The sequence below is a fragment of the Excalfactoria chinensis genome, chromosome Z (assembly GCF_039878825.1).
Source record: "Excalfactoria chinensis isolate bCotChi1 chromosome Z, bCotChi1.hap2, whole genome shotgun sequence".
Classification (NCBI taxonomy): domain Eukaryota; kingdom Metazoa; phylum Chordata; class Aves; order Galliformes; family Phasianidae; genus Excalfactoria; species Excalfactoria chinensis.
In genome coordinates, this window is record NC_092857.1 from 68,887,702 (window position 1) to 68,908,785 (window position 21,084).

The 21,084-nt window shown below is 39.4% G+C and overlaps 1 protein-coding gene across 2 annotated transcripts in view; it reads left to right on the forward strand.

The window, feature by feature from the left end:
• Window positions 1-1,783: 1,783 nt before the first annotated feature.
• The window catches only part of SLC12A2 (solute carrier family 12 member 2), a 56,262-nt gene continuing 36,961 nt past the window's right edge, over window positions 1,784-21,084 (forward strand). For both annotated transcript variants that reach the window (XM_072359139.1, XM_072359140.1), the window contains exons 1-4: window positions 1,784-2,484; window positions 17,020-17,139; window positions 18,888-18,963; window positions 19,555-19,650. In XM_072359139.1, the coding sequence (XP_072215240.1) occupies window positions 1,918-2,484; window positions 17,020-17,139; window positions 18,888-18,963; window positions 19,555-19,650 (859 nt within the window). In that variant the 5' untranslated portion in view covers window positions 1,784-1,917. The remainder of the gene's footprint in view (window positions 2,485-17,019; window positions 17,140-18,887; window positions 18,964-19,554; window positions 19,651-21,084) is intronic.

Genomic DNA, 21,084 nt, shown 5'->3' on the forward strand with positions numbered 1-21,084 from the left:
CTGTACAAACATAAGGACAGAATGGGAACTGACATTAAACAGGTGGTAGGCCTTGCAAGTGTAATCAGTACCCATCTAGCCATACACATGAAATACTGCTCGATTTAAAATAGCAAACTATCATGATATAACCTTACCACACTCCTTTGCACACAGGAATTCAGGAGACGTTTCCCTTCTCTTTCCTATTGTTGCTTATTAGTACGGAGAAGGGACAGAGATTTCTGTTAACTACTTCCAAATCTCTATTGCTTCCAAACCCCTGACAACAGGGCAGTTTTTTCACAGGTACGGTCATCTGATCTTTATGCCTGTTTATGGGAAATGTTGGGTTTTATTTGCATGTCACCAGTTGTTACAACGGTGTTTGAACCACAGAATCATAACTGGCTTCTAGTTCTGAGCTGAAGACCTTTATTCTGACATCTCTTTATCACCCGCTCCTTTTGAAGACGTTACCTTGTCAGAGGCCAAAATTTCCCTACAGTTTCACCTTACACTTCCCAGCTCATTCACCGATTTTTGCATTCATACTTCATACGGTGCAGCCGTTTCCTGAATCCTGTCTTTTGTAACCTGTCACACTCCGGAGTTCTGGAACAGACCAGGAATTTCTCAAAAAGAAACAAGAAGTAGGTACATGATTTTTGTTCTCTTGTAGAAATGTTTGAAAAGGAAACACTGAGAAGAGTATCAGTGCCCCATCAATCCTAATATCAGCTTATTTTTTCGGTAGGGGGTGGGGGAGGGGAGGGAAGATAACTGTTGCCTGACTCTCCTCCCATTCTGTGAGCTATGACTTGCACGTGTATAAAGCAGAGAGCAATGAATAACGGCAGTGTATTGGCTGATCTGATAGCGTGGAGCAGGTTTTCACATCACTCTAAGTCCCCTTTAAGCCTTAGAACTAACTTCCCACGTCCTAATGGGTTGTGCAGGCTTCTCCACTGACACAGAAGGATCGTGTTACTCGCAGCCCAGGACAGAGGAAGGAGACGTTACTGGTACCAAATTATGCAGGGTGTTTTGCAGAAAGGACTCCACAGTGCACTCGGAAAACATCTGGAGGCCGCCAGGGGAGCGCGGTGTTCACCCACTCCTGCTCCGAGGTACACTCGTGGGCATCCGGTGCGCACACAGCTCCGCACCGACCCACGGGCACGCACCCATCTCCGCGCTTACTTATCCGACCCACACGTGCGGACCCCTCCGCGCCCGAGCAGCGGTAGCGTGCTCCGGAAGGATCGAGATGCGGCTGCAGAAGGCCACGCCGGCGGCTGCGGTGCCTCCTCCTCCCGGGGGCTCCGGGCCGGAGCCGCGCTCCTCTCGCGAGATATGGCGCCGGGGCGCCTCGCTTCCCCTCCTCGCCCCCCCCCCCCCCCCAAACCCCCGCCCCGGGGCCGCTCCCCGCGGGGCGGATGCGGCGGCTCCGCAGTCGTTTGGTTCCGCGCGGTGCCGCCGCCGCCCTCTCCGGCAGCGGGCGGAGCCTGCGGAGCGGGGCGGCCCCCGGCATCCCGCCTCTTGGTGAGCGGGGAAGCGAGGGGCGCGGCCAGGCCGTTCGGCGTCCCAGTTCCGCGGGGGTCAGGTGGAGCGGGCGGGGGGTGCGGCGAGCGCCGCTTCCTTCCTTCTTTCTTCCTCCGGCGGCGCGGCCGCTCCTCCCTGCGCGGCGCTGTCAGGCGGCGGGAGGCGGCTCTAACGGGCGGGAGGCGAGCGGGGGTCGGAGGCGGCGGCCACACCGGCGGCGGCATCATCACCTGGCGCTGCGGAGGGGCGGGGCGCGGCGCTGCGTTGTCTGCGGCGCGCTGCAGCCCCGGGCGCTGGTTGGCGGCTTAAAGCAGCGGAGCCGCCGCCGCGAGGGGCGTTCAGAGCAGCCGGGGCCGCCGTCGCGAGCACTGCTCGGCAGCGCAGGGAGCAGCCATGGAGGGAAAGCAGCAGCAGCAGCCTCCTCAACGGGAGCCGGGTCCCGGTGAACTGAAGGTGCCGGGGGCTGTGGGTGAAGAGCCGCGCTCGGACGGGAAGGATGCGGGCGCCGACGCGCTGGGCAGACCGCTGGGACCCACGCCGAGCCAGAGCCGCTTCCAGGTGGACTTGGTGGCCGAGGCGCCCCGCAGGGCCAACGGAGAAGGCGATGTGGCGGGGAAGGGCAGCGAGGAAGCCAAGGGCCGCTTTCGGGTGAATTTCGTCGACCCGTCGGCCGGTGACGAGAGCCCCAGCGAGCCCGGCGGCGGCGGCGGCTGCTCGGAGGGCGCCAACGTCAGCTTCCAAAACGGCGGCGACACGGTGCTGAGCGAGGGTAGCCTGCACTCCGGCGGGCACCACCACTACTACTATGACACCCACACTAATACCTACTACCTGCGCACCTTCGGCCACAACACCATGGACGCCGTGCCCCGCATCGACCACTACCGCCACACGGCCGCGGACCTGGGCGAGAAGCTGATCCGGCCCAGCCTGGCCGAGCTGCACGACGAGCTGGACAAGGTGAGCGGGCCTCTGGGCGGCCCCCGGGGCAGCGGGGCCCCCGGGACGGCGGGCCTCCTCCCGTCCATCCCCTTGCCTGGGGGACGGAGCCTGGCGGAGCGCTGCGGCCGTCAGTCCTTGGGCCGTGCTCCGCAGCACGCGGAGCGGCGGCCGCGGATGAAGCGGTTTTCCGTTCGCTGCCGAACGGGGTATGCGGGCTCTGCAGGGCATCGCCGCGGGGAGGGGAGGGAGGGGGAGCGCGTCTCGCCGAGGTGCTGCAGGAGGAGGAGGAGGAGGCTGCTGCTGCGGGATTTAACGAGAGGTAATCTCAGGGCCGTGTTGTGCAGGGAACGTTAAAGTATTGCAGCTCTGTTTTCTTGCAGTCCCGTTTTGTTGCAGCCCCATGGGTTCCGGCAGCGCTCTGGTGTGTGCGTACCTCAGTTGGTTTTTCTGCTGGTCGATTAGAATGAGGGAACGTGTGGGCCACATCCTAGTGAAGTGAGGCGTGTTCCGTTTCCAGAGCTCTTTACGTCCCATCTTTCACTCCCCGTCACTGGAATTCCATGAGAAAATGTCGTCTTTGAAGGCTCCGGTGCTTCAGACCCTCATTAGGCAGCTCCGTGCATCTGTACTTCTTTGCGCTGTTGTTTTTGTTTCTGGTGATTCTCCAGCTTTGCTTTCTGGAAGCACATCTCTCTTCTGATAGAGGGATTGTTTCGTGATGCAAGGAGTTGTCTCTGATACAGTTCTGATTAGATAGCACAATGCTTACTAACAGTAACAGCTTAATCCTTCGGGCTGGTGCCTGCTAGTCTGACTCTTGAGTTAGTGCAGAGCAGAATCGACCAATCGCTGTTATTTTTGTGAGGTTAGAGGCTTTATAAATAAGCCATATGATCTATGGGAAACACACCAAACTTCTTTCGTATTTCTGACTTCAGCTCTATGCTGGGATGAAGAGCAGAAAGAGAAAGGCTGTTGGATAACTGTTCTGTAAGCAGGACATACCCCGCAATCCTAAGCTTGGCAGGCAGGTATTCCATGTGTTTATATTGCGGCAACCCAGCAAGCTGTTTATGATACCATTAAGGCATTTCAGTGTATAATGTAACTTAGTGTGGAGCTGTGCTTTCTATAAGCATCGTTTCTTCAAATTCAAAATAAAGAATAGGAAAAATTGTTCTTGATAGGCTGCTTTGGATAGGGTCTCAAAATAGATACACTGTAAGCATTGCTTACTAATTTCTAAACCGTCCTTACTTTTTCTGCAGGATGGATAGGTATCTAAGGTATTTTTTTATTTTATTCTTTTAACTTGGTGTTTTCCTTCTTCTGAACTTGAAAAATTAAGCCCTTTTGTCAACACTGATTTTCCTGTACTACCATAAGTTGTATTGCATGTATGTCAAAGTGTTAGCAGGGCAGTTGGTACAAGCATTCTGGCGCTGCTGAATGCAGTGTATGCTAAGTTAAGATCTGTTGTTCCCCCCCGTCCCAGAAATGTTTGTTGTTCCTCTGTTTGTTGTTCCTCAGGGAACTGTCATCCATTTTTTATTTTTTTTTAATTATTTTTATTTTTTTTGCCTTGAACAGCTTCTTAATCCAGTGTACCAAAATTGGCTGTTACTTTGCATCAGGGCTGATCTAGAAGCAGGCACCAGCAATGTTTGCTGCTTGAATTTAGCTATTTCATCTTACCCTGGGTCTTCACAATGCTTTCTTGCTTTTCAGAAGTGCATATTGACCGGCAGTGTTTCTGCAATGCTGGTGCTAGTGCCCATTAAAGAATTCATTTTGTATTTTTTTTCATAGCTTTGTTTACAATATCACATGTGTAATTCTGATTCTGTTCTCGCAGAAGAGCCCAGCTTGGGAAGGATGCAGTGTTTGAGGAAGATGCACATGCAGGAGGAATACCTTTTTGCAAGAGTTTGTCCTATCAAGATAGGATAGGTGTCAGACCAACCACCTGAAATGCTGTTTGGTCCATTCCAGCTGAGACTCGTAGGGTAGAAAGGGATTGTTTTTAAAAGGGGTTGTGGCAACGCAGCTGGGTGATGCTTCAGTACTCTGAGGATGAATTGCATAGTATCGATCTTCTCTTATTTTAAGCTCCAAGTAATGGACTTGTCACTTACTGCTGGCTGCAAATAGCCAGGGTGATTGGTATGTTGTTTGTCTACTTGGTTTTTGTTAATTTCTCTTGTAGAGAAAAGGTAGAGGGAGTTTGATGATACTGTTGCAGTTGCCAGTATCTCAGATAAGGTGATGCAGGAGTAACAGTCTCCAGAGACATAGAGCTGTGAGGATAGCTATAATTAACAAAGAAGGAGGAGGGAGACAACATAATGTGCTCTGCGTATTTTTATTGTGTTTGCAGTGGTGTCCACTGCCCTGTTGAGAGGATCTCCTTCAGACTTAACGAAGATCGAGGAGTGACCTAGATTTCCTTAATTTTTTTCCTTTTTCTTAGAGTTTAGGAATATGTTTTGCCAGTAAAGTAAAACTATAGCTTGTAAAAGACATTCTATATGCCTTTGTTTTCCGCAATGTAAATGTGCTGTAATGTCACAGGCCTTATAGTTCCGGAAGGTAAATGCTTTTAAAGCAACCAGAATTGGATTAAGTTATCTACTGCCGTACAAAAATGTATGGTGTTGCCTTAACTGGGGAGGTTATTTTTGAAACAAGAAACTTCACAGTCTGTGAATGATTCTGATTTAATATATGCCTTTTGTTCAGCCACTTAGCACTGTGATAAGTGGTATGTAGACCAAGCCCTCTACTGGTAGCTTTGTTCCGTTGTTCACTAAATACTTAATGAATGTGCTTGCTGGTTCCCTTGACAGGCTGTAAGATGGTGATCTCAGAGGAAGAACTTTACCCCTGCTGTCAAGATTAAACTGGAGGGGGGGAGGGGGGAAGCATTCATTTAAAAACAAAAATGTGCCCGGCTGCAGAAAGTTCCTCTGAATTTGAAGACAGAATAAAACATTAGTGGTAGTCTTGGTGCAGGGATCATCTGAAATCACAGGGTTGATTATTTTTTTTGTAATTTTTGTAATCAAGTTGGGTGATGAGTTCTTTAAACTGTCTTCTTTAATTTTTATTTTGTTGGAAGAACATTGCAGTTTCTCTTATAAAGTGCTGGGTACAGTGCAAATATTGCATATGACACTCATTTCTTAACAAAGAATGTATAATCTCTTGAAAATGGTGAATGCTGCACCTTTCTTCTAGTTCTTGGTTTGTCTCTGTTAGTCCGTAAAAGAAAGACAAAGCTTAAGATGCTTCGAAGACTAAGAGATGATTCTAGGCTAGTTAGCTGATGATGTAATGTCAGGTCTGAAAGCTGCTTCCTCCTTCCTGCCTCTTTCTAAGGCTGGCTCCTTCAGGTAGTGTTCTTCTTGCAGCACCTTGCTCAAGGCTGCTGTCAATCATGAGGCCTTACGGTTCATGAGTTTCTGTGATTTAAATCAGATCACTTGTCATCTTTCTTGCTCTTCTTTATATTTGTAAGCAGTACTTGTATGTATTTCTGAACTACTAAAATAAAACACTGGAAGTTGTCATAAGCTTGGTCACCATACTTCTAGACATCCTAGCAGCTTGTCATTTCTAGCTGTTCTTGTTCACAGTGTTTGAAAACTGAACTCTGTGTACATGAGCTTGGATAAGGCTTTACTAGCTTTGTGCAAAACGGTGTTCTAATGTTTTTTCAAAAATCTGTGTGGAAAATTCTTGCTTATCCTGGTACCACAAAATTATATATTTTTTCTTGCCTTGATGGTGATAACTAATAAACTGCTATTTTCAGCAGCAGTTTGTTTTGTGTTAGTCCTCCAGGTTTTGTTTTATCAGGACAGTTTGCATTTTGCAAAATGATGTTGTGTGGCTCTTCTTTAATCTGATCGTTGTGATGTCTTTAGTCCAGAACACCCGTAGAATATTGAAACCCTTCAACAGTTGTTAGCAAACTGCTCATATTGTTCTTACTACTTTTCATTTGATTCCTGAAAAGCTGGAGATAATAGAGTTGTTAACAGGTTATAGTTTGAAAATGCAAGTCTGAGTTGCTGCCGGAAGCATACAAATTCTGCTTTGTCTTGTGGTTATATATTTCAGCAACTTTAAGCTGAATCTGGAGACTGGTGTGGCTTAAATAAATAAACAAAATTGGAGATCTTTTACTATATTCAGGGCTTGACTCCCTGATAGGCTACAGCAGCAGCCACCAAACATATTTGATGTTGCAACTCTCAGTAAAATAATTTTGAATTAATACCCACAGTATATGTTCATTTATAAGTTACGTAATGTAGTACTTTCTCTGTGTATTGTACATAATAAAATTTAAACAAAAATAGGATATAAAAAAGGATGAGGTGAATATAAGTGCTGCTTCAAAAAAAATTCTACAATTCTATTTATTGATATTACAGAAGAATACTCCCACATCCCAGTGGGTTGTCTTGCATGTCTCTTGGATTATGTGCACCCCTTATTGGAGACTTCTGCAGTACTGAGCCTCTTGAGCACTAGTGTCAGAAGAGAAGGCTCAGTAATTTTCCAGTGGGGTACAAAGAAGGGAGGAGACTTGTTCGGAAAAGCTTTATTATTATTATTTTTAATAAGCTGTTCTTTGCTCTCGTATCATTTGTATCAGTAAGATGTTCAGGACCAAAATGTGAAAGACCAGTACTGCTTTCTCTCTGGATAGATTTTTCTTTCAGCATAAGCTACATCACAACAGGTTAAAAATGAAGATGCTGCAGAATGAATATGAATCTTCAAATTAACTTTCTCCCAGATTTGGTACTATATTTGATCAGATGTCATTTGATTTTCATTGCTGAAGAGTATTCATGCAGGGAAGATGTTGGCAAGATCACTATCTTGGAGTAATTCAAACCAGTGTGCTACATCTTTAGCTGCATCCTTCAGGTATTTTCCTGAAGTCCTGTATAATATTCTAATAATTTGAGCAACCATGAACCCATTCCTCCTGCTTCTCTTTTTGACATAGACAACAGTAACTGCAGTATGTTCATTTGCTAGCTATTTTAAAAATGTCTTATTGGTAGACTTAAAATTGTTTGCCTTGTAGTATTTTGGAAATCATCCAATTCTTGCAGCTTGAGCATGTGGAACATCTTTGATTTATTTCTTCACTTCAGCATGTTGATTATTTCTGATAAACTTAATGAATTGTTTTGTGGGTTTTTCCACTCTACATTAAAAAATAAAAAAAACAACACATTTTCTCTGGACAGTAAATTGAATTTACTCACAGATGTGGTGAGTAGAAATAAAAGAAAAATGGTCCTATTCAGCCACATTAACAAGGAAGCTCACCTTACGTCTTCATTTCCCTTGTTAACTTCCTCAAATGAACTGCTTCTATTTCAGATTATTCAAACTTTTGAATTCAAAGGAAATAGCAACATCTTTTGCAGCTGTGAAGAAGCAGTCAGTGCCAGGTTAATGTTTCAACTTGCTTGAAGGAGTTTATATGGTGGAGAGACTCCTAGGACTATCCTGTGTAATCTTGCTCTTAAGCTGTAAGCAGTTTGGCAGCTTTGACTTGAATGTAACACTATGCCAGTACAAATGTTGTGCTTTATGATAATAGCTGTGCTCTGTGGTGGCTCAGGGTGCTGTGCAGTAAGCTGCATCTGTCATTCTGTGGGATGACATTAAAAATTTAATCACTGATTAACTGATTTTTATTTTTTTATTTTTATTTTTTTCCAATTACTTCATGAGACTATTTAATCTATTATAAGAAATGGGTTAAATGTAAGTTCATTACCTGGAAACATACTTAAAATTAGAAGCTGAAGAGTTTTTTATAATGTTATGGCTGCATACTGTTCTACACTTACTCCTTATTCCCTACCTCTTGAGTGGGAAGTGCATCGTGTTCTGTTTGTCAGAAATAGATGACAGTTGAAAAGCAATTTCTTGTGCAAGAATTCTAAAAATCAACCTTTTAGAGGGATGGAGTGTAGAAGATGACTTGGAAATTTGCTCTATTGAAAACAGGTTCTTGAGTGAGACTGAAGTAGGAATTCACTTGCATTTATGGACAGAACATTGTGTTATTTGGACTGTACTTCAATATGCAAAACTGCTATGCCAGTGGCTTGCTAATAGGATTTGATTTGGCTCTTGTGTAATTTAATACTGCATCTGCCTCATTCTGGAGAAGAAGAAAGTTGTATTAAAAGAAAATCTGAAAATGACCTTAAACTGTTACATGTATCAGGGTTATTTATTTATTTATTCAGATAGGGCAAAACTGCTTTTGTTCAGAACCTTGATTTGTTTTCCTGAGGAGTGATTTTTCTTTTCATGTCAAATAAATACAACAGTCAGTGCATGACTTTGATAGAGATTCATTGTACAATGATTCTTTTGAAAAGATCAAATTCAGTGATGCAGCAAGGAAACTAGTATGATACTGGAGAGGACAGGAAAGGAGTTTGCATTTCTAACTCTGATGTTCTTCACCAGCAGGCCCCGACACTTTGCTATTAAAACTTGTAAAAACTGCAAGGGTAAGATTTAATGTAAATCAGAAAAAGGTTTGGTCATATTTATAGAGTAATAGAAGCTCTTACTGTGATCCATGAAAACTGTGTCTTGATCTGTGAATTAGACTACATGTATTTCTTCCTCTTAAGCCTGGACAGATTGGTCACCACAGTGTTTGTGTGGGAAGCGATGCCTCTGTGTTTTGTAACTTGATATTAATGATAAAATTCCCGTTAACTGGAAGTGGAGACACTTTCTAAATCTTCCCTTGCCAGATGCACTGATGAGCACTCTTTACTTTGAGAGAGTCCTTGTTTGGATCTGATATTTAGGAAAGAAATGTGACTTTTTTTTCAATTTTTGAGCTAAAACCTCAAAAACTTCTAGTAATGCAGAAGGTGGAGAAGGTAGTGGAAGCAGTGGAATCAACCTTGTAATATGATGCAGTGTTCTAATGTAAGTGTTGATCTGACATTACAAATTTGTCTGTAAAATATTTCTGTCTTTTTCCTCTGTCCTGAATTTTTCCTTTGGTAAGACCTTTGTTTTAAATCATGTTTCTCCAACCTTTTGGTTTGCCTAGACTGCACTAATTGAAGAGGAATTATCTTGGGCTGCATATAAAATATATAATATAGATAAAGTGTATAAGTAGAGGAGCTTCCTTTCTGATATATTTATTCTAGCACTTTGATGCATATACTCTTATTTTTATCAGTTTCAGAGTTTATCATAAAATAACTTACTATGTTACTTTCTTGAAAGAAAAAAAAAAAGTATCTGTTAAATACACAACCCTTGAAGTTAGGGTTGTACTACTCTTTGCTGAGCCCATATTCCTTGATCACAGACTGAGTTAGGGTGCAGTTGCTACAGCCTGGACTGCCTCGGGGTCTTGACTTCTTGAATGAACTCCTCTCCATTGGTGAGCCCCAGGTCCAGTAATGTGTCACCTTGTCACCACTGGTTGGGCTGTCCAATACCTGGACCTGGAAGTGGTCCTCAGAGTAATCCAGAGGTCTCCTGGATTGCTTGCAGCTCACCATTTCTTTATTTATTTATTTTATTTTTTCCCAGCAGATATCTAGGTGGTTGAAATCCTCCACCAGGGATGAGAGCGTGCACATAAGATTTGAGTGTTAGTTTCATTAATAAGATTTCTATCTGTCTTTTAGTAAGTATACCACCACCGTGATTTACTCCTAAGCTGAAATTGTATTTTTGAACAAATTCCTTCATTAACAAGCTTGCTTGCAAGGTTAATAATTCCAACTACTGGTGAGAGCTAGAAGGAAAATCAACTGATTTTCTATCCCTTTGATAAAAACTTAAGTATGATTGACTCTTAAAATCTGAAAATAAGAATATGAATAGATATGCTCCAGTATTGCTTAATGCTTATGTAAAAGTAGTACTGAGTTGCAAGAGAGTGAAATACAAGCTGATAGTGGTATGGAGCTGGCTAAATCTTGAGCTGACATGTTAATTGTAACTATAAATTTTTCCTGTGTTTAAAATTGCTCTACTGTAATCAAAGTACTACAGGCTAATTTCAGCTTAAGATAACAGTAAAATACTCTGTTGTTGCAATCTCTTTTAAAATCTTTGGAAGTCAGTGCCAAAAGTATTTGCTGCTATATTTTAAATATGTAATTGTGGAGAGGGTAATGTAACCAGAGCACTTAAGTTTTTTGGTCTCTTGGCTGCAAACTAGAAAACAACTTCCTTTAATTGAAACTAGTACCCAGTGGTTGAATCTGTTTATGTTTCATTCAGTGAATCTTTAAGAACAGATCATGTTTCTTCTGGTTAATTAATCTGTTGTTGCAGTAGGTAAATTTTGGGTGCCATTTAATGCATTAGCAGTCTTTTTTCTAGGTTTTTTCTTTTTTATCTAGCTGTAAAGATAAGCATTAAGAAGTGCTGCTGCTGCAAATCCTAATATTGATATATGCAGTATAACTCTGCATTCTTAATAGGAGGGAGGGTTTGATAAACTCATTTTGGCATAAGTGATAGCAGTGTCTAACAAAACTTTAGGATTAATGCTTCTGAAACATATCAGTAAAGAGCATGAAAATATACTCGCCATTCAAGTACCAACTGTACCTTAAGTGTGTGGTGATAGAGCAAAATATTTTTCAATAATTATCTGCAGTACTTCTTTTCAGCAAACTTTGTTTCTGTTAGAGAGAGTACATGAAAGCAGACAGAACTGTAAATGTTTTTCAGTTTTAGTTTTTAGGTTTTTTGTTTTTTTCTTTTCCTTTTTCCTCCCCTGGACAGCAATGTATTTAACATGGCTAAATGGAGATTTACAAGTTTTGGAAAGGAAACTCAGTACTTTCTTAGACTGGAGTAAACCAGGGAGATAAAACCATTAAAATGTGGAAACAGTTTTTCAAAGACCCTTATCTGTATTACACAAACATTAGCATGCTGCAAACAAAGTGTTTTAATAGCCAGCTTACTTTTTGCTGGTATGGTATCACACTTGCATATATTTGCAGCTATATTGGTACAGAAGTTGTCTTTGCATCAGAATTGTACATTTATGTCAGCAAGTTATTTCATGCCATTATTCTATGTATAATATAAATGTTGTGCTTCTTAAATTTTATATTCAGATCATCAGAAATATCACTAGTGATGTGGGAGGAAGAATCTAAAAGGTCATTCCAGAAGGGAAAATGGAAGGTCTGTTCCTTCAAGGACTTTTTTTTTGTAAAAGAGGAATGTTTTGCTGATTACATGATAACTCTTCAATCTCTCATTTTCTTCTTATCTGTACTCCAGCAAAAGCATGCCTGAATTAGAAAAGCAATAACAAATAGTTATTATTTTTTCTTCCCCATTGTTTTGAGCTTTGTCAACTGACAAAAGATTGTGTTCTATCTTCAATGACAAGTTTTGTACTTGGTAGCCGTAGCATTAACTGTATGCAACTGCAGAGTTGAGCTGTTTATGACTATAATCTCTACATATAATGATACTTTGGTTCTTGAGACAACTGGCATGCAACCTCTGGATCAATACTGTCCCAATTGCTTCCTTCCACTGAAGGAAACTTCTTAGAAGAAATAGAGTTGACCTTTTCTTAGAGAAGCTGGATGCTGCATTGAAGGCATGTAGAAGATGTGCGAAGAAGAATTCCATTGTCAGTCATTGCTATAAACATGTCTAAACACAAGACTGGTAGTAGATAAAAGCACAGTCATTTTGCTATGGCTTTGGTGGTGGTTGTCAATGTGAACAGAGACATGATGTTAAGCCCAGTTGTTGTGCCAATACTTGAGTTGATGAGAAACCATTCCTGAGTGGCTTGTCTATTGCCTGGTACTTTGGAAGTGTGTTAAATGATGAAAGTACTATGCTTGGTAGGAAAATGTGTAAATAAAAGGCTGTCTTGAATACAAGCAGCTGTTCTCTTGATCAGATGTAGGAGAGAACAGCTTCTAAATATTGCTGTAGAAGTTGGAGCTTGAAAATACGAGGCCCTTTGATTTTCTTTGACAGTTTGATAGTACTGGCTACTTAAGTTTGCTTCACTACTGTATCCTACTAAGGCAAGGAAACACTACTGTTCTGAAGCCTAGGGAATTTGTGTTAAAGAAAGCACACAGGTGTTTTTTGTTTTCTGTTTTTTCACATACTAAACCAGTAACTGATCAGACTTGAGTGGGGAAAAAAATGTTGTGTTGCAGTCTCAGATGCTTCTCTGGCTTCCTCCCCTTTCATAAGAGTAAGGGAAATAGGAAAGATTGGGCAAATAAGTTACTCACTATTGGAATGTGCCAAATCAGACAGGCTACAAAGCAGATTGTGTACAGACTTCTACTTCAAGGTTGCAATCACAGAGTTTTTACTTGGATTAAAAAAATAAGTCCATAAGATTGGGCTTCTTTCTTCTTTTTCTTCCAAAAAAACACAAACCAACAGTTTAGAGAGGCTTGGGAGTTTAAAAGTGTATGTGAAATATGGGGGGAGATGTTGATGAGGGGAGGGCAAGGAACCCAATCTTACGCTTATCCTCAGATTTTGACAGTTTTACAAAATAAGAATGAATGTGTGATGTCTAAACATGATATCAAGTGTTTTGTTTTGTGATGATATTTTTATTTTTATTTTTATTTTTATTTTTATTTTTATTTTTATTTTTATTTTTATTTTTATTTTTATTTTTATTTTTATTTTTATTTTTATTTTTATTTTTATTTTTATTTTTATTTTTATTTTTATTTTTATTTTTATTTTTATTTTTATTTTTATTTTTATTTTTATTTTTATTTTTATTTTTATTTTTATTTTTATTTTTATTTTTATTTTTATTTTTATTTTTATTTTATTTTTTTTGCCTCTGTCTTCTAGCTTAAGTGGTATTTACATCTGAAGGATGAGAACTTTTGGTAAGAAATCAAGAATCCATAAAGCCCTTGTTCAGTATTTTGAGTTTCCTTGTATAATAAATCAACACCGTTATCTTCTGCATGTTAACAATAGATGGTGTTCTTGCATTAAGTTTTCTGGACAAGTTTTCTGGACACCAGTATACATGCTGCGTTTGAAAAAACTCAGATTTCTTCTGCCTGTCAAGTTGTTTCTCATTCCTCATACACTTCTTATAAGTGTGTGGGCATTCATAGTTGACACAAATAGATTATTGTTATCCTTATGAAACAACACTGGAGTGGAAGTAGATGATCTTAAACTGTTAAATGGACTATGGTATAGCAATGCAGATATGTGTGTAGGAATAGAATTCAGCTGTTTCTTTCTAGATTCCTATATGTTGTACAGTTGTCAACATTTAAATGTATCCTGTCTAAGTGTAGCTGAACAATGTGAGTGTTCTTTGAGCTTCTTAGGTAGAAGACTACTTTGGTAGATAATTGCATCGGTAGTGGCATTTCTGATTTGAAATGGTAAAACATTCTCTTCTTGCCCATTTTATTGTGCACCTTCCAACCCACAGTACTGTGGTGTTTATTATTAAGATCTCATCATACACGTATTGCTGTTTTTAAATCAGTACTAGTGAATTTTTTTCCCCACTCAGTGACTTGATTAAAGTATTGTTTCCTCATGACTACAAACATGGCAAAATAAACTGTCTGCTTTATTTACAGCTGAGACCACTTTGATGCTTTATTAATCTGGCACAAAAAGGCTGAAGTTGGAATTCTTTTGTGCCCATGCTTCATAATATCTGTGTTCTTGCTGGTGCTTTTTTGGGCACCCAGTGGCACTGAGGATAACTGAAAGGTTACTGCTAATTAAGTTTTCTGTGTGCTTTGAAATATTTTTCAAAGAAGTATTGCACAGTGTAGAGAGACAAGGCATACAGAACAAAACTTTCTTGTACTCACTGTGTGAGTATCTTGGAAATGATCTGTTGGATGATAAATATCAGTTACGAGCCATTATCTCCTTCAGAATAAGACAGACTAAGAGGTAGACTTGTTTGAGTACTCCAGTGAAATGTGTAGTTTTATGGTGAGTGGAGGTTCTTTTATTACTTGATAAGAAGTGGCCATACACTGAACTATGTAATTGTCTCCCGCACTAAGTACTCAAATGCTATCACCTTTCTCTTAAAGAACGTGCAGGAGGACATTTGCTTTATTTTATAAAGCTGCTGTGATGGGGGCTGCTTTGTTCACAAACATACAGCTGGCAATGGGAATGTAGTGTTATTCCATCCCATAGCTGTGGGAGGCTGTGTTGCTCCATTGATTTACTGTTGAAAACTTTTCTGCTGTGAAAACTCAGCAAGTGAGAAGCATTCTTTCATTTTAGAAAAGCCTGGCTTGTAAGTTTTTGTTTATGGCTGTAACCTGTGTTTTGCTTTAGTGTAAGTTCTTTTCTCCTTTCCTGTTTTTGGAGGAGGCTGGCAGAAAAAAGCTTCTGGTGAGTGCTGGCAACATTTGCCTTGATTATACACTGTTATTAATATTTAGAAGGAGTTTTGAGGGTTTTTTGTTAATATTTCCTTGGACCTCTAGAAAGGCAATCTGGAAGAGATTGCAAGAGTTCTGGAGTGGGGCAGTAGTATGCAGATTCCACTCCATTGTAATCTTCATATGTGCCCGTGCTGAGTGACAGTCCTGATGAGGAATTTTTCAGTTTCTTTAGCTTTGGCATAGACAGGTCAGCATAGGCTCAGAAAATGGGTGGCTTGTAGCTGTATTGAAAGAAAAATAGTTATTCCCCTTTCTGACATATGGATAGCTAGAATTCATTCAGTGTAAAACCTTAAGTGTTGCAGTGTGGTAACACTAACTTGTTCATCACCTTTTATTTATTTATTTATGTGTTTATTTATTTTCTCTGCTCTAACTGGTCACGCACACTATTTTTTACTTGATGAGTTTTGAATATGAGTGCTTCCATATAAGCAAAGCATATAGGGGAGTTTTCCATAGTCTTTGACCAGATTAACCTGACTTCACAGCCTTTAAATCTCTTCTGTGTAGAAGATCTGTAGTTCAGCAAGCCTTGTAATTCCTTTTATCTCCCTTCTTGCTGTCTGTTTGGAGTGTGTGCATTTGTTTAATTCCTTCTTCCTGGAGACAAGAAAGCCTACCTGGTAAGAGTAATGATATGAAAATTGTTGGGCATTCTGCCTTATGCCACATAGGATCTCCAGATGTGTTGTAGATATAGCTATTTGTATGAATTATGTGATACAAAACACTTGAGAGATGTACCGACATCAATCTGTGCTTAAAAAGTTCTGGATAAGGTTGACATAATCTGTTTTTTGTTGTTTCTTGTTTTAATCTGTTTGTATGCTTGCCTCCATAGCTGACACCTTCTGTAAGTGATAGTTGTGTAAATGCTTCCTTGGGATCTGTGCTGATTATATATTTGGTATTAATATATAAGATGGAGGAGCAGAATAACATTTCTCACATTACTAAAACCTGTGTGCCTGCAGTACAGAGAATACTTGAAAGTGTAATTCTGAGTTCAGTCTGCTTTGTCTTAGTGAAGATAAGTTCTACTTTTACCTCATTAGGATGCATGCTGTCTCGCAAAAGCAGCGTGAACTGTTTTGTTGAATAGTCTCTGAATGGTAGTCAGTTTTTCTCCTAGTATATTCATTCTTATATTTGTTGCCTTGGATTGCTAGCATATTTTGCCTAGAATCTTTTCTGAAGAGAACTTGCAGTGAGTGCAGGAAATACTTTTGTTCAGATGTTTTGTTACTGGTTTGACTGGACAAAACAAAAAGGGCTCTTAAAGGGCAAGGTTACTATGTGTGCGTGCATATGCACGTGTAGATAAGTACATACAGGCATCAAATAATTGAGGTGATGTATTGTAAGTCTAAGAGTTAGATGGTAAATAGAAGCCCCAAATTGGTCTTTGTACATAGGGCTGAAATTCCTCCTGTCTTCCATCCTTCCCTTTTAAGCTGCACGGTATTTGCGAGCAGATCCTTCTTCCTTCCTTCTTTCCTGAAACACCATTCCCCCACCCTTCTTTCCAGCAGTATCATCTTACAATGAGTAGTAGAATGGCTTACAGGAAAGTCAATAATTTATATCCTGAAAAATTGATGAACTGGGCTACAGTTCAGCTCAGCCTGGGCTACAGGAAGTCTTGTGGGCTAAACCATTAACTTGTGGCAGTACACTTTCAGATGAAGGAATAAAACTTCACATGCTGTACCAGTCACTTGTATTTGAATTTATACTTCTGTTGTAGCAAAAAACAAAAAGCGAACAATAGATGTTAGCTTCTTGGTGCTGTAGAACAGATTCTTAAAAATATTTTTTTATATTGTGAACAGTTTTCACTGAGGCAGAATACCTAAACTGTACTTCCAGCCTTGATGTATATTTGTTTAAAAAATTGGTAAGTTATTCCATGCCTGTTGCGAAGAATGTAAAATGGTGATTTATGCCCTGCCACTCTAACTTCTGCACTTGTGCAAGTACGCTATCCTTAAAATCTGAGTATTGTGTTCCTTCTTTATGCTATTAAAAGAGGAAATGTTTGTTTTATGTATTTAAGGAACCCTTTGAAGATGGGTATGCAAATGGGGAGGAAGGAACACCAGCTGGAGATGCTGCTGCAACTTACACACCTGACAGCAAAGGGATAGTTAAATTTGGGTGGATAAAAGGTGTATTGGTAAGTATGATATATTGTACTTAAGTGCCTTGAAGTCTTTTTATTAACCTTATCTTTTGAGGAGGGACTGTAAAAGCTTTGGATAAAGAAAGAACAGGATGTTAAAATGAACAATAGTAAAGTTTGTTGTTGTCTTTTGACTGAGTTTTAAGGACATAAATACCACAGGGCACTTAAGTTTTGAAGCAGTTGTGGTTTCTCTGCATAGGATTTGTTGTTTTGAAGTTGTGTGATTTGTAAAATGCTGAAAGATGACACAAATATTCATATGTAGTATAATCAAAAACCAACAGTAAAACTGCGCGAGTTGTAATTGGTACAGACAAATGAAAATTTAGAGAATACCTACGTAATTACTTTGTAAAGTTTTGGACAGAGAATATGATATATTTATTTTTATATAAACAATAAGTGCTGCTGTATGGAGGATACCTACATTTGTATGGCAAAACCAGACTTGAGTTCATTATATGAGTTTTGATGAGCCTGTTAGAAGTTTTTGGAGACTGAGTACTAGTACCTTTTCTGCTATAGGGAAAGAAACTTCTGAGTCTTTCCCAACTTGGTATAATGAAAAATAATTGATAACACAGCCAATTTTATTTCAAGTACGTATTAACTTGTTTTTTAGTACTTTGGCTGAGAGAAGCAAGCTATGATTAGTACCTGTACTCTCCAAAGCTATGAGACTTTGTAGTGGAGGCTGTAAGTGCAATAACTGGTAAATACTGAAATCAAGCATTAGCATACCTGATCTTAGTTGAGCAAGATTCTGCTTTGCAGTAGCATCTTCCTTACAACTTTTGAAGTAGTGATATGCTTTCTCATGGGAGTACCTGCAGCAGCTGTATAACAGATATGGTCCATTCATCCTGATGTACTCCAACCAAGAACTGAATTGTTTGTTTTAAAGCAGGTGTGAAGCTGACATTGAATTTCTCTAAACCCAAGTTTTGCATTTATGCTGTTTTTCTAAGTAGCAGTTCTAAGTATTAAAGAGTTGGAAAGAAAAGTTTGATAGTGCATTTTCTCTATGATGACTTGAAGGTGTTAGTGAGTATTTTCATGGGATTAATGTTGCTGCCTTATATCTTCAGAAACCTATTTAGAAGTTTTAAGAAGGTTTGAAACTTCCAGTTCGTATTTCCTTGTAGGCATAAGCTGCTTTCCAGCTCAGAAGTTTTTGCATTTTGCAAAAGATGCTATAAATCCCTCCAAACGTTTTACCTTAGTGGTTTGGAGAGTTTTTTGTCTACCTTCAGTGACCAGCTAAATGTTTTGCAGGATTGATGCTGTATTCTCCAGCTGAGAGGGACACCTGAAACTTGCTGTCTGTCTCCTATTTGACTCCTTTGCAGTACGAAATCTATCTTATTGAGGATAAGAACAGATTCATTTCCCTTTCTACTGTACCTTCTGCCTCTCCTTCCTGTTAGCATGTTACTCTACTGTAAGATATTGTTGGGTTTATCAGTTTTTTTAAGTGGAGAAGTACTAGAATGTCAGTTGTTGAACTGCTTTAACTTTCTCCTGTTCAAGATAGTAATATTTTAATTGTGCTGACGTTCCCTTTTATTTTTTTTAATCAGACCAAAAACTGTCTAACAATAAATTATCATTATCAAAACCATTTGAAAAATAGTGAGAAAGAGTTATGAGGTAACTCAAACAGTATTTAAGGTAGAATGAATTAGTGGAGATGACTGCAGCTGTAAGACATACATTAAATGTCTCTTCTGTCATTTCAGGTACGATGTATGTTAAATATTTGGGGTGTCATGCTCTTCATTAGACTGTCATGGATTGTAGGACAAGCTGGAATAGGTATGCATACGAATGTTATACCTGTATTTCAGTGACTTCTAAATGTGATCTAGTACAAGTTTTGATCCAGAATTTATTAAATTGGAGTAGAAATTGCTGTAGTGTGGTCAGTATTTTACCCTTATCAAAACTTCAAACAGCATGAAGTTACATAGTACTTCTCATTTGGCTACAAGATACATAATTTTTAAATTGGTATTTTCAAGTCTTCAGTAAATTGTAGAGATAAACTTTTGGGGCTCTAGTTATTAAAACCTGTATATAGACTGAGTACTCTATAAGCCTTTGAAGAAAGTAATTAGAATTGGACCATAGCACATCTGTCACCTGCAAAAGACGAGTGTTTACTAGAATTTCTAGTGCATGGTTTTTACTTTGCTGATTGAAGATAACATCTATTTTTGTTTGTACCCATGAAAGGGAACAAAGGGAAACAAAGCTTTTTTTTTTTTTTTTTTTTTTTTTCCTTGAATGTACAAGGCCACATACAATAAACTTCTCTAAGATTTGCAAGAACAGTTCTTCAAATAAGTTGAAGATTTTTACATTTCTATTCTGCGTAACTTAAACATTTTTCATCTTTTCCATAAGGTCTGTCTGTTGTAGTTATTGCAATGGCCACTGTTGTGACAACTATTACAGGACTATCTACTTCAGCTATAGCCACAAATGGATTTGTAAGAGGAGGTAAAGCTACTTTCATAAGACTTTTTGAAGTATATCATCACTCTAAAGCATACATTCTAATGATGGTACCTTAAATTTCTTTTCCATTTTCTTTTAGCAGCAGGGGGTAACAAAAGAAAGGACAAAAAAGCAGAGAAGAGTTTTCTGAAGAGCACAGTCCTCCTAATTTCCTCCTTTTAACTTCAAAGATGTATAATAAAATACCAGTAATTAATTGGGCAATTTGATTGTCTCAGGGTTTCCTTTTCCAGCATCGAAGAAACGTCATCTATTTTTAGTTCTTGGAATGCAGATGTTTTCAGTGACTTGTCCAAGAACAAATAGGGCTTTAATGTTTCCTTGCAACTGTATTGGTTGATTAAGAAAGTGCGTGTTTGCTTTTATGTTTTCAAGTCCTGAAACAGATCTTTCTACTGAAGAAGCAACTCCTATAGAAGTATGAGATGTATTCCAGTTTTGATTTTTGCTATACACAATACATTTTCCAAATTCTTTGATCATCTTCCACTTTCCTCAGGGTGGAGATTCTTGTTTGCTTTCGTAGTTAATTCACTCTGGTCACCAGTTTCCATGAGATAGTATATGAATAGTCAATACTAATTATCTACACAAACTGCTTAATAACATTACATGATACCTACTTGCAGAAATTGTGACAAAATTTAAAAAATACAGTTAATTTTTCTGTGCATATAGAATTCTCATGTTTTAAGAATGGAGAGAAAAGTCTCAATATGACAGAGTAAAGAAACCCAGTAGGAAAGATCTTCTATGAATCTTATGTCAAGCTTTGGTCTGCACCTTCTGAAAATACTGCACCATACATACAAGATTTTGCTCTTCTATTAGGAGACACTGTTCATTTTTTTAAAAATGTACTAAATTTTCAATTTGACTTAGGTTGGGTTTGAGATGTGGTATTTTACAGGCTAGGAAAATAAAAATAACAGATTTGATAGTTCCATTACAGGGCAGAAAGTTCCTTTAATAACAGTTTTAAAAAGCGTGTTGTACAGATTTGGGAATTTAGTAGTTCAATAACAGTATGTTTTAGCTAGTTTCTGTGGCTACTTTAAATGTGTAATTGAAAGTTATATACAGTTGCTTCTGATAGTTTGCAGTAAAAAGCCCAATAATATTTCAGCCTGTACTTTACAACTTATTTTTGTGTATTTTTAAATAGTAGAAGTTCCTTCTCCTGCATTCCTGAATAATACAGTGTGTTTTGTGAATCAGTTCATTACTTCCAATTGGTGTGTTTTCTTAAAAGTTATGCCTGCATCTAAAATGCTGAGATTTAGGATATTTTCTGATGTGCCAGGAAAGTTGCAAGAATAAATTATACTATAGTCGTCTAAGCATTAAGTTAATGATGCCTGTGCATATTTCTTTGGCTCAATTCTGTGATTCTTTCATGAAGTGGTTTTATTTATT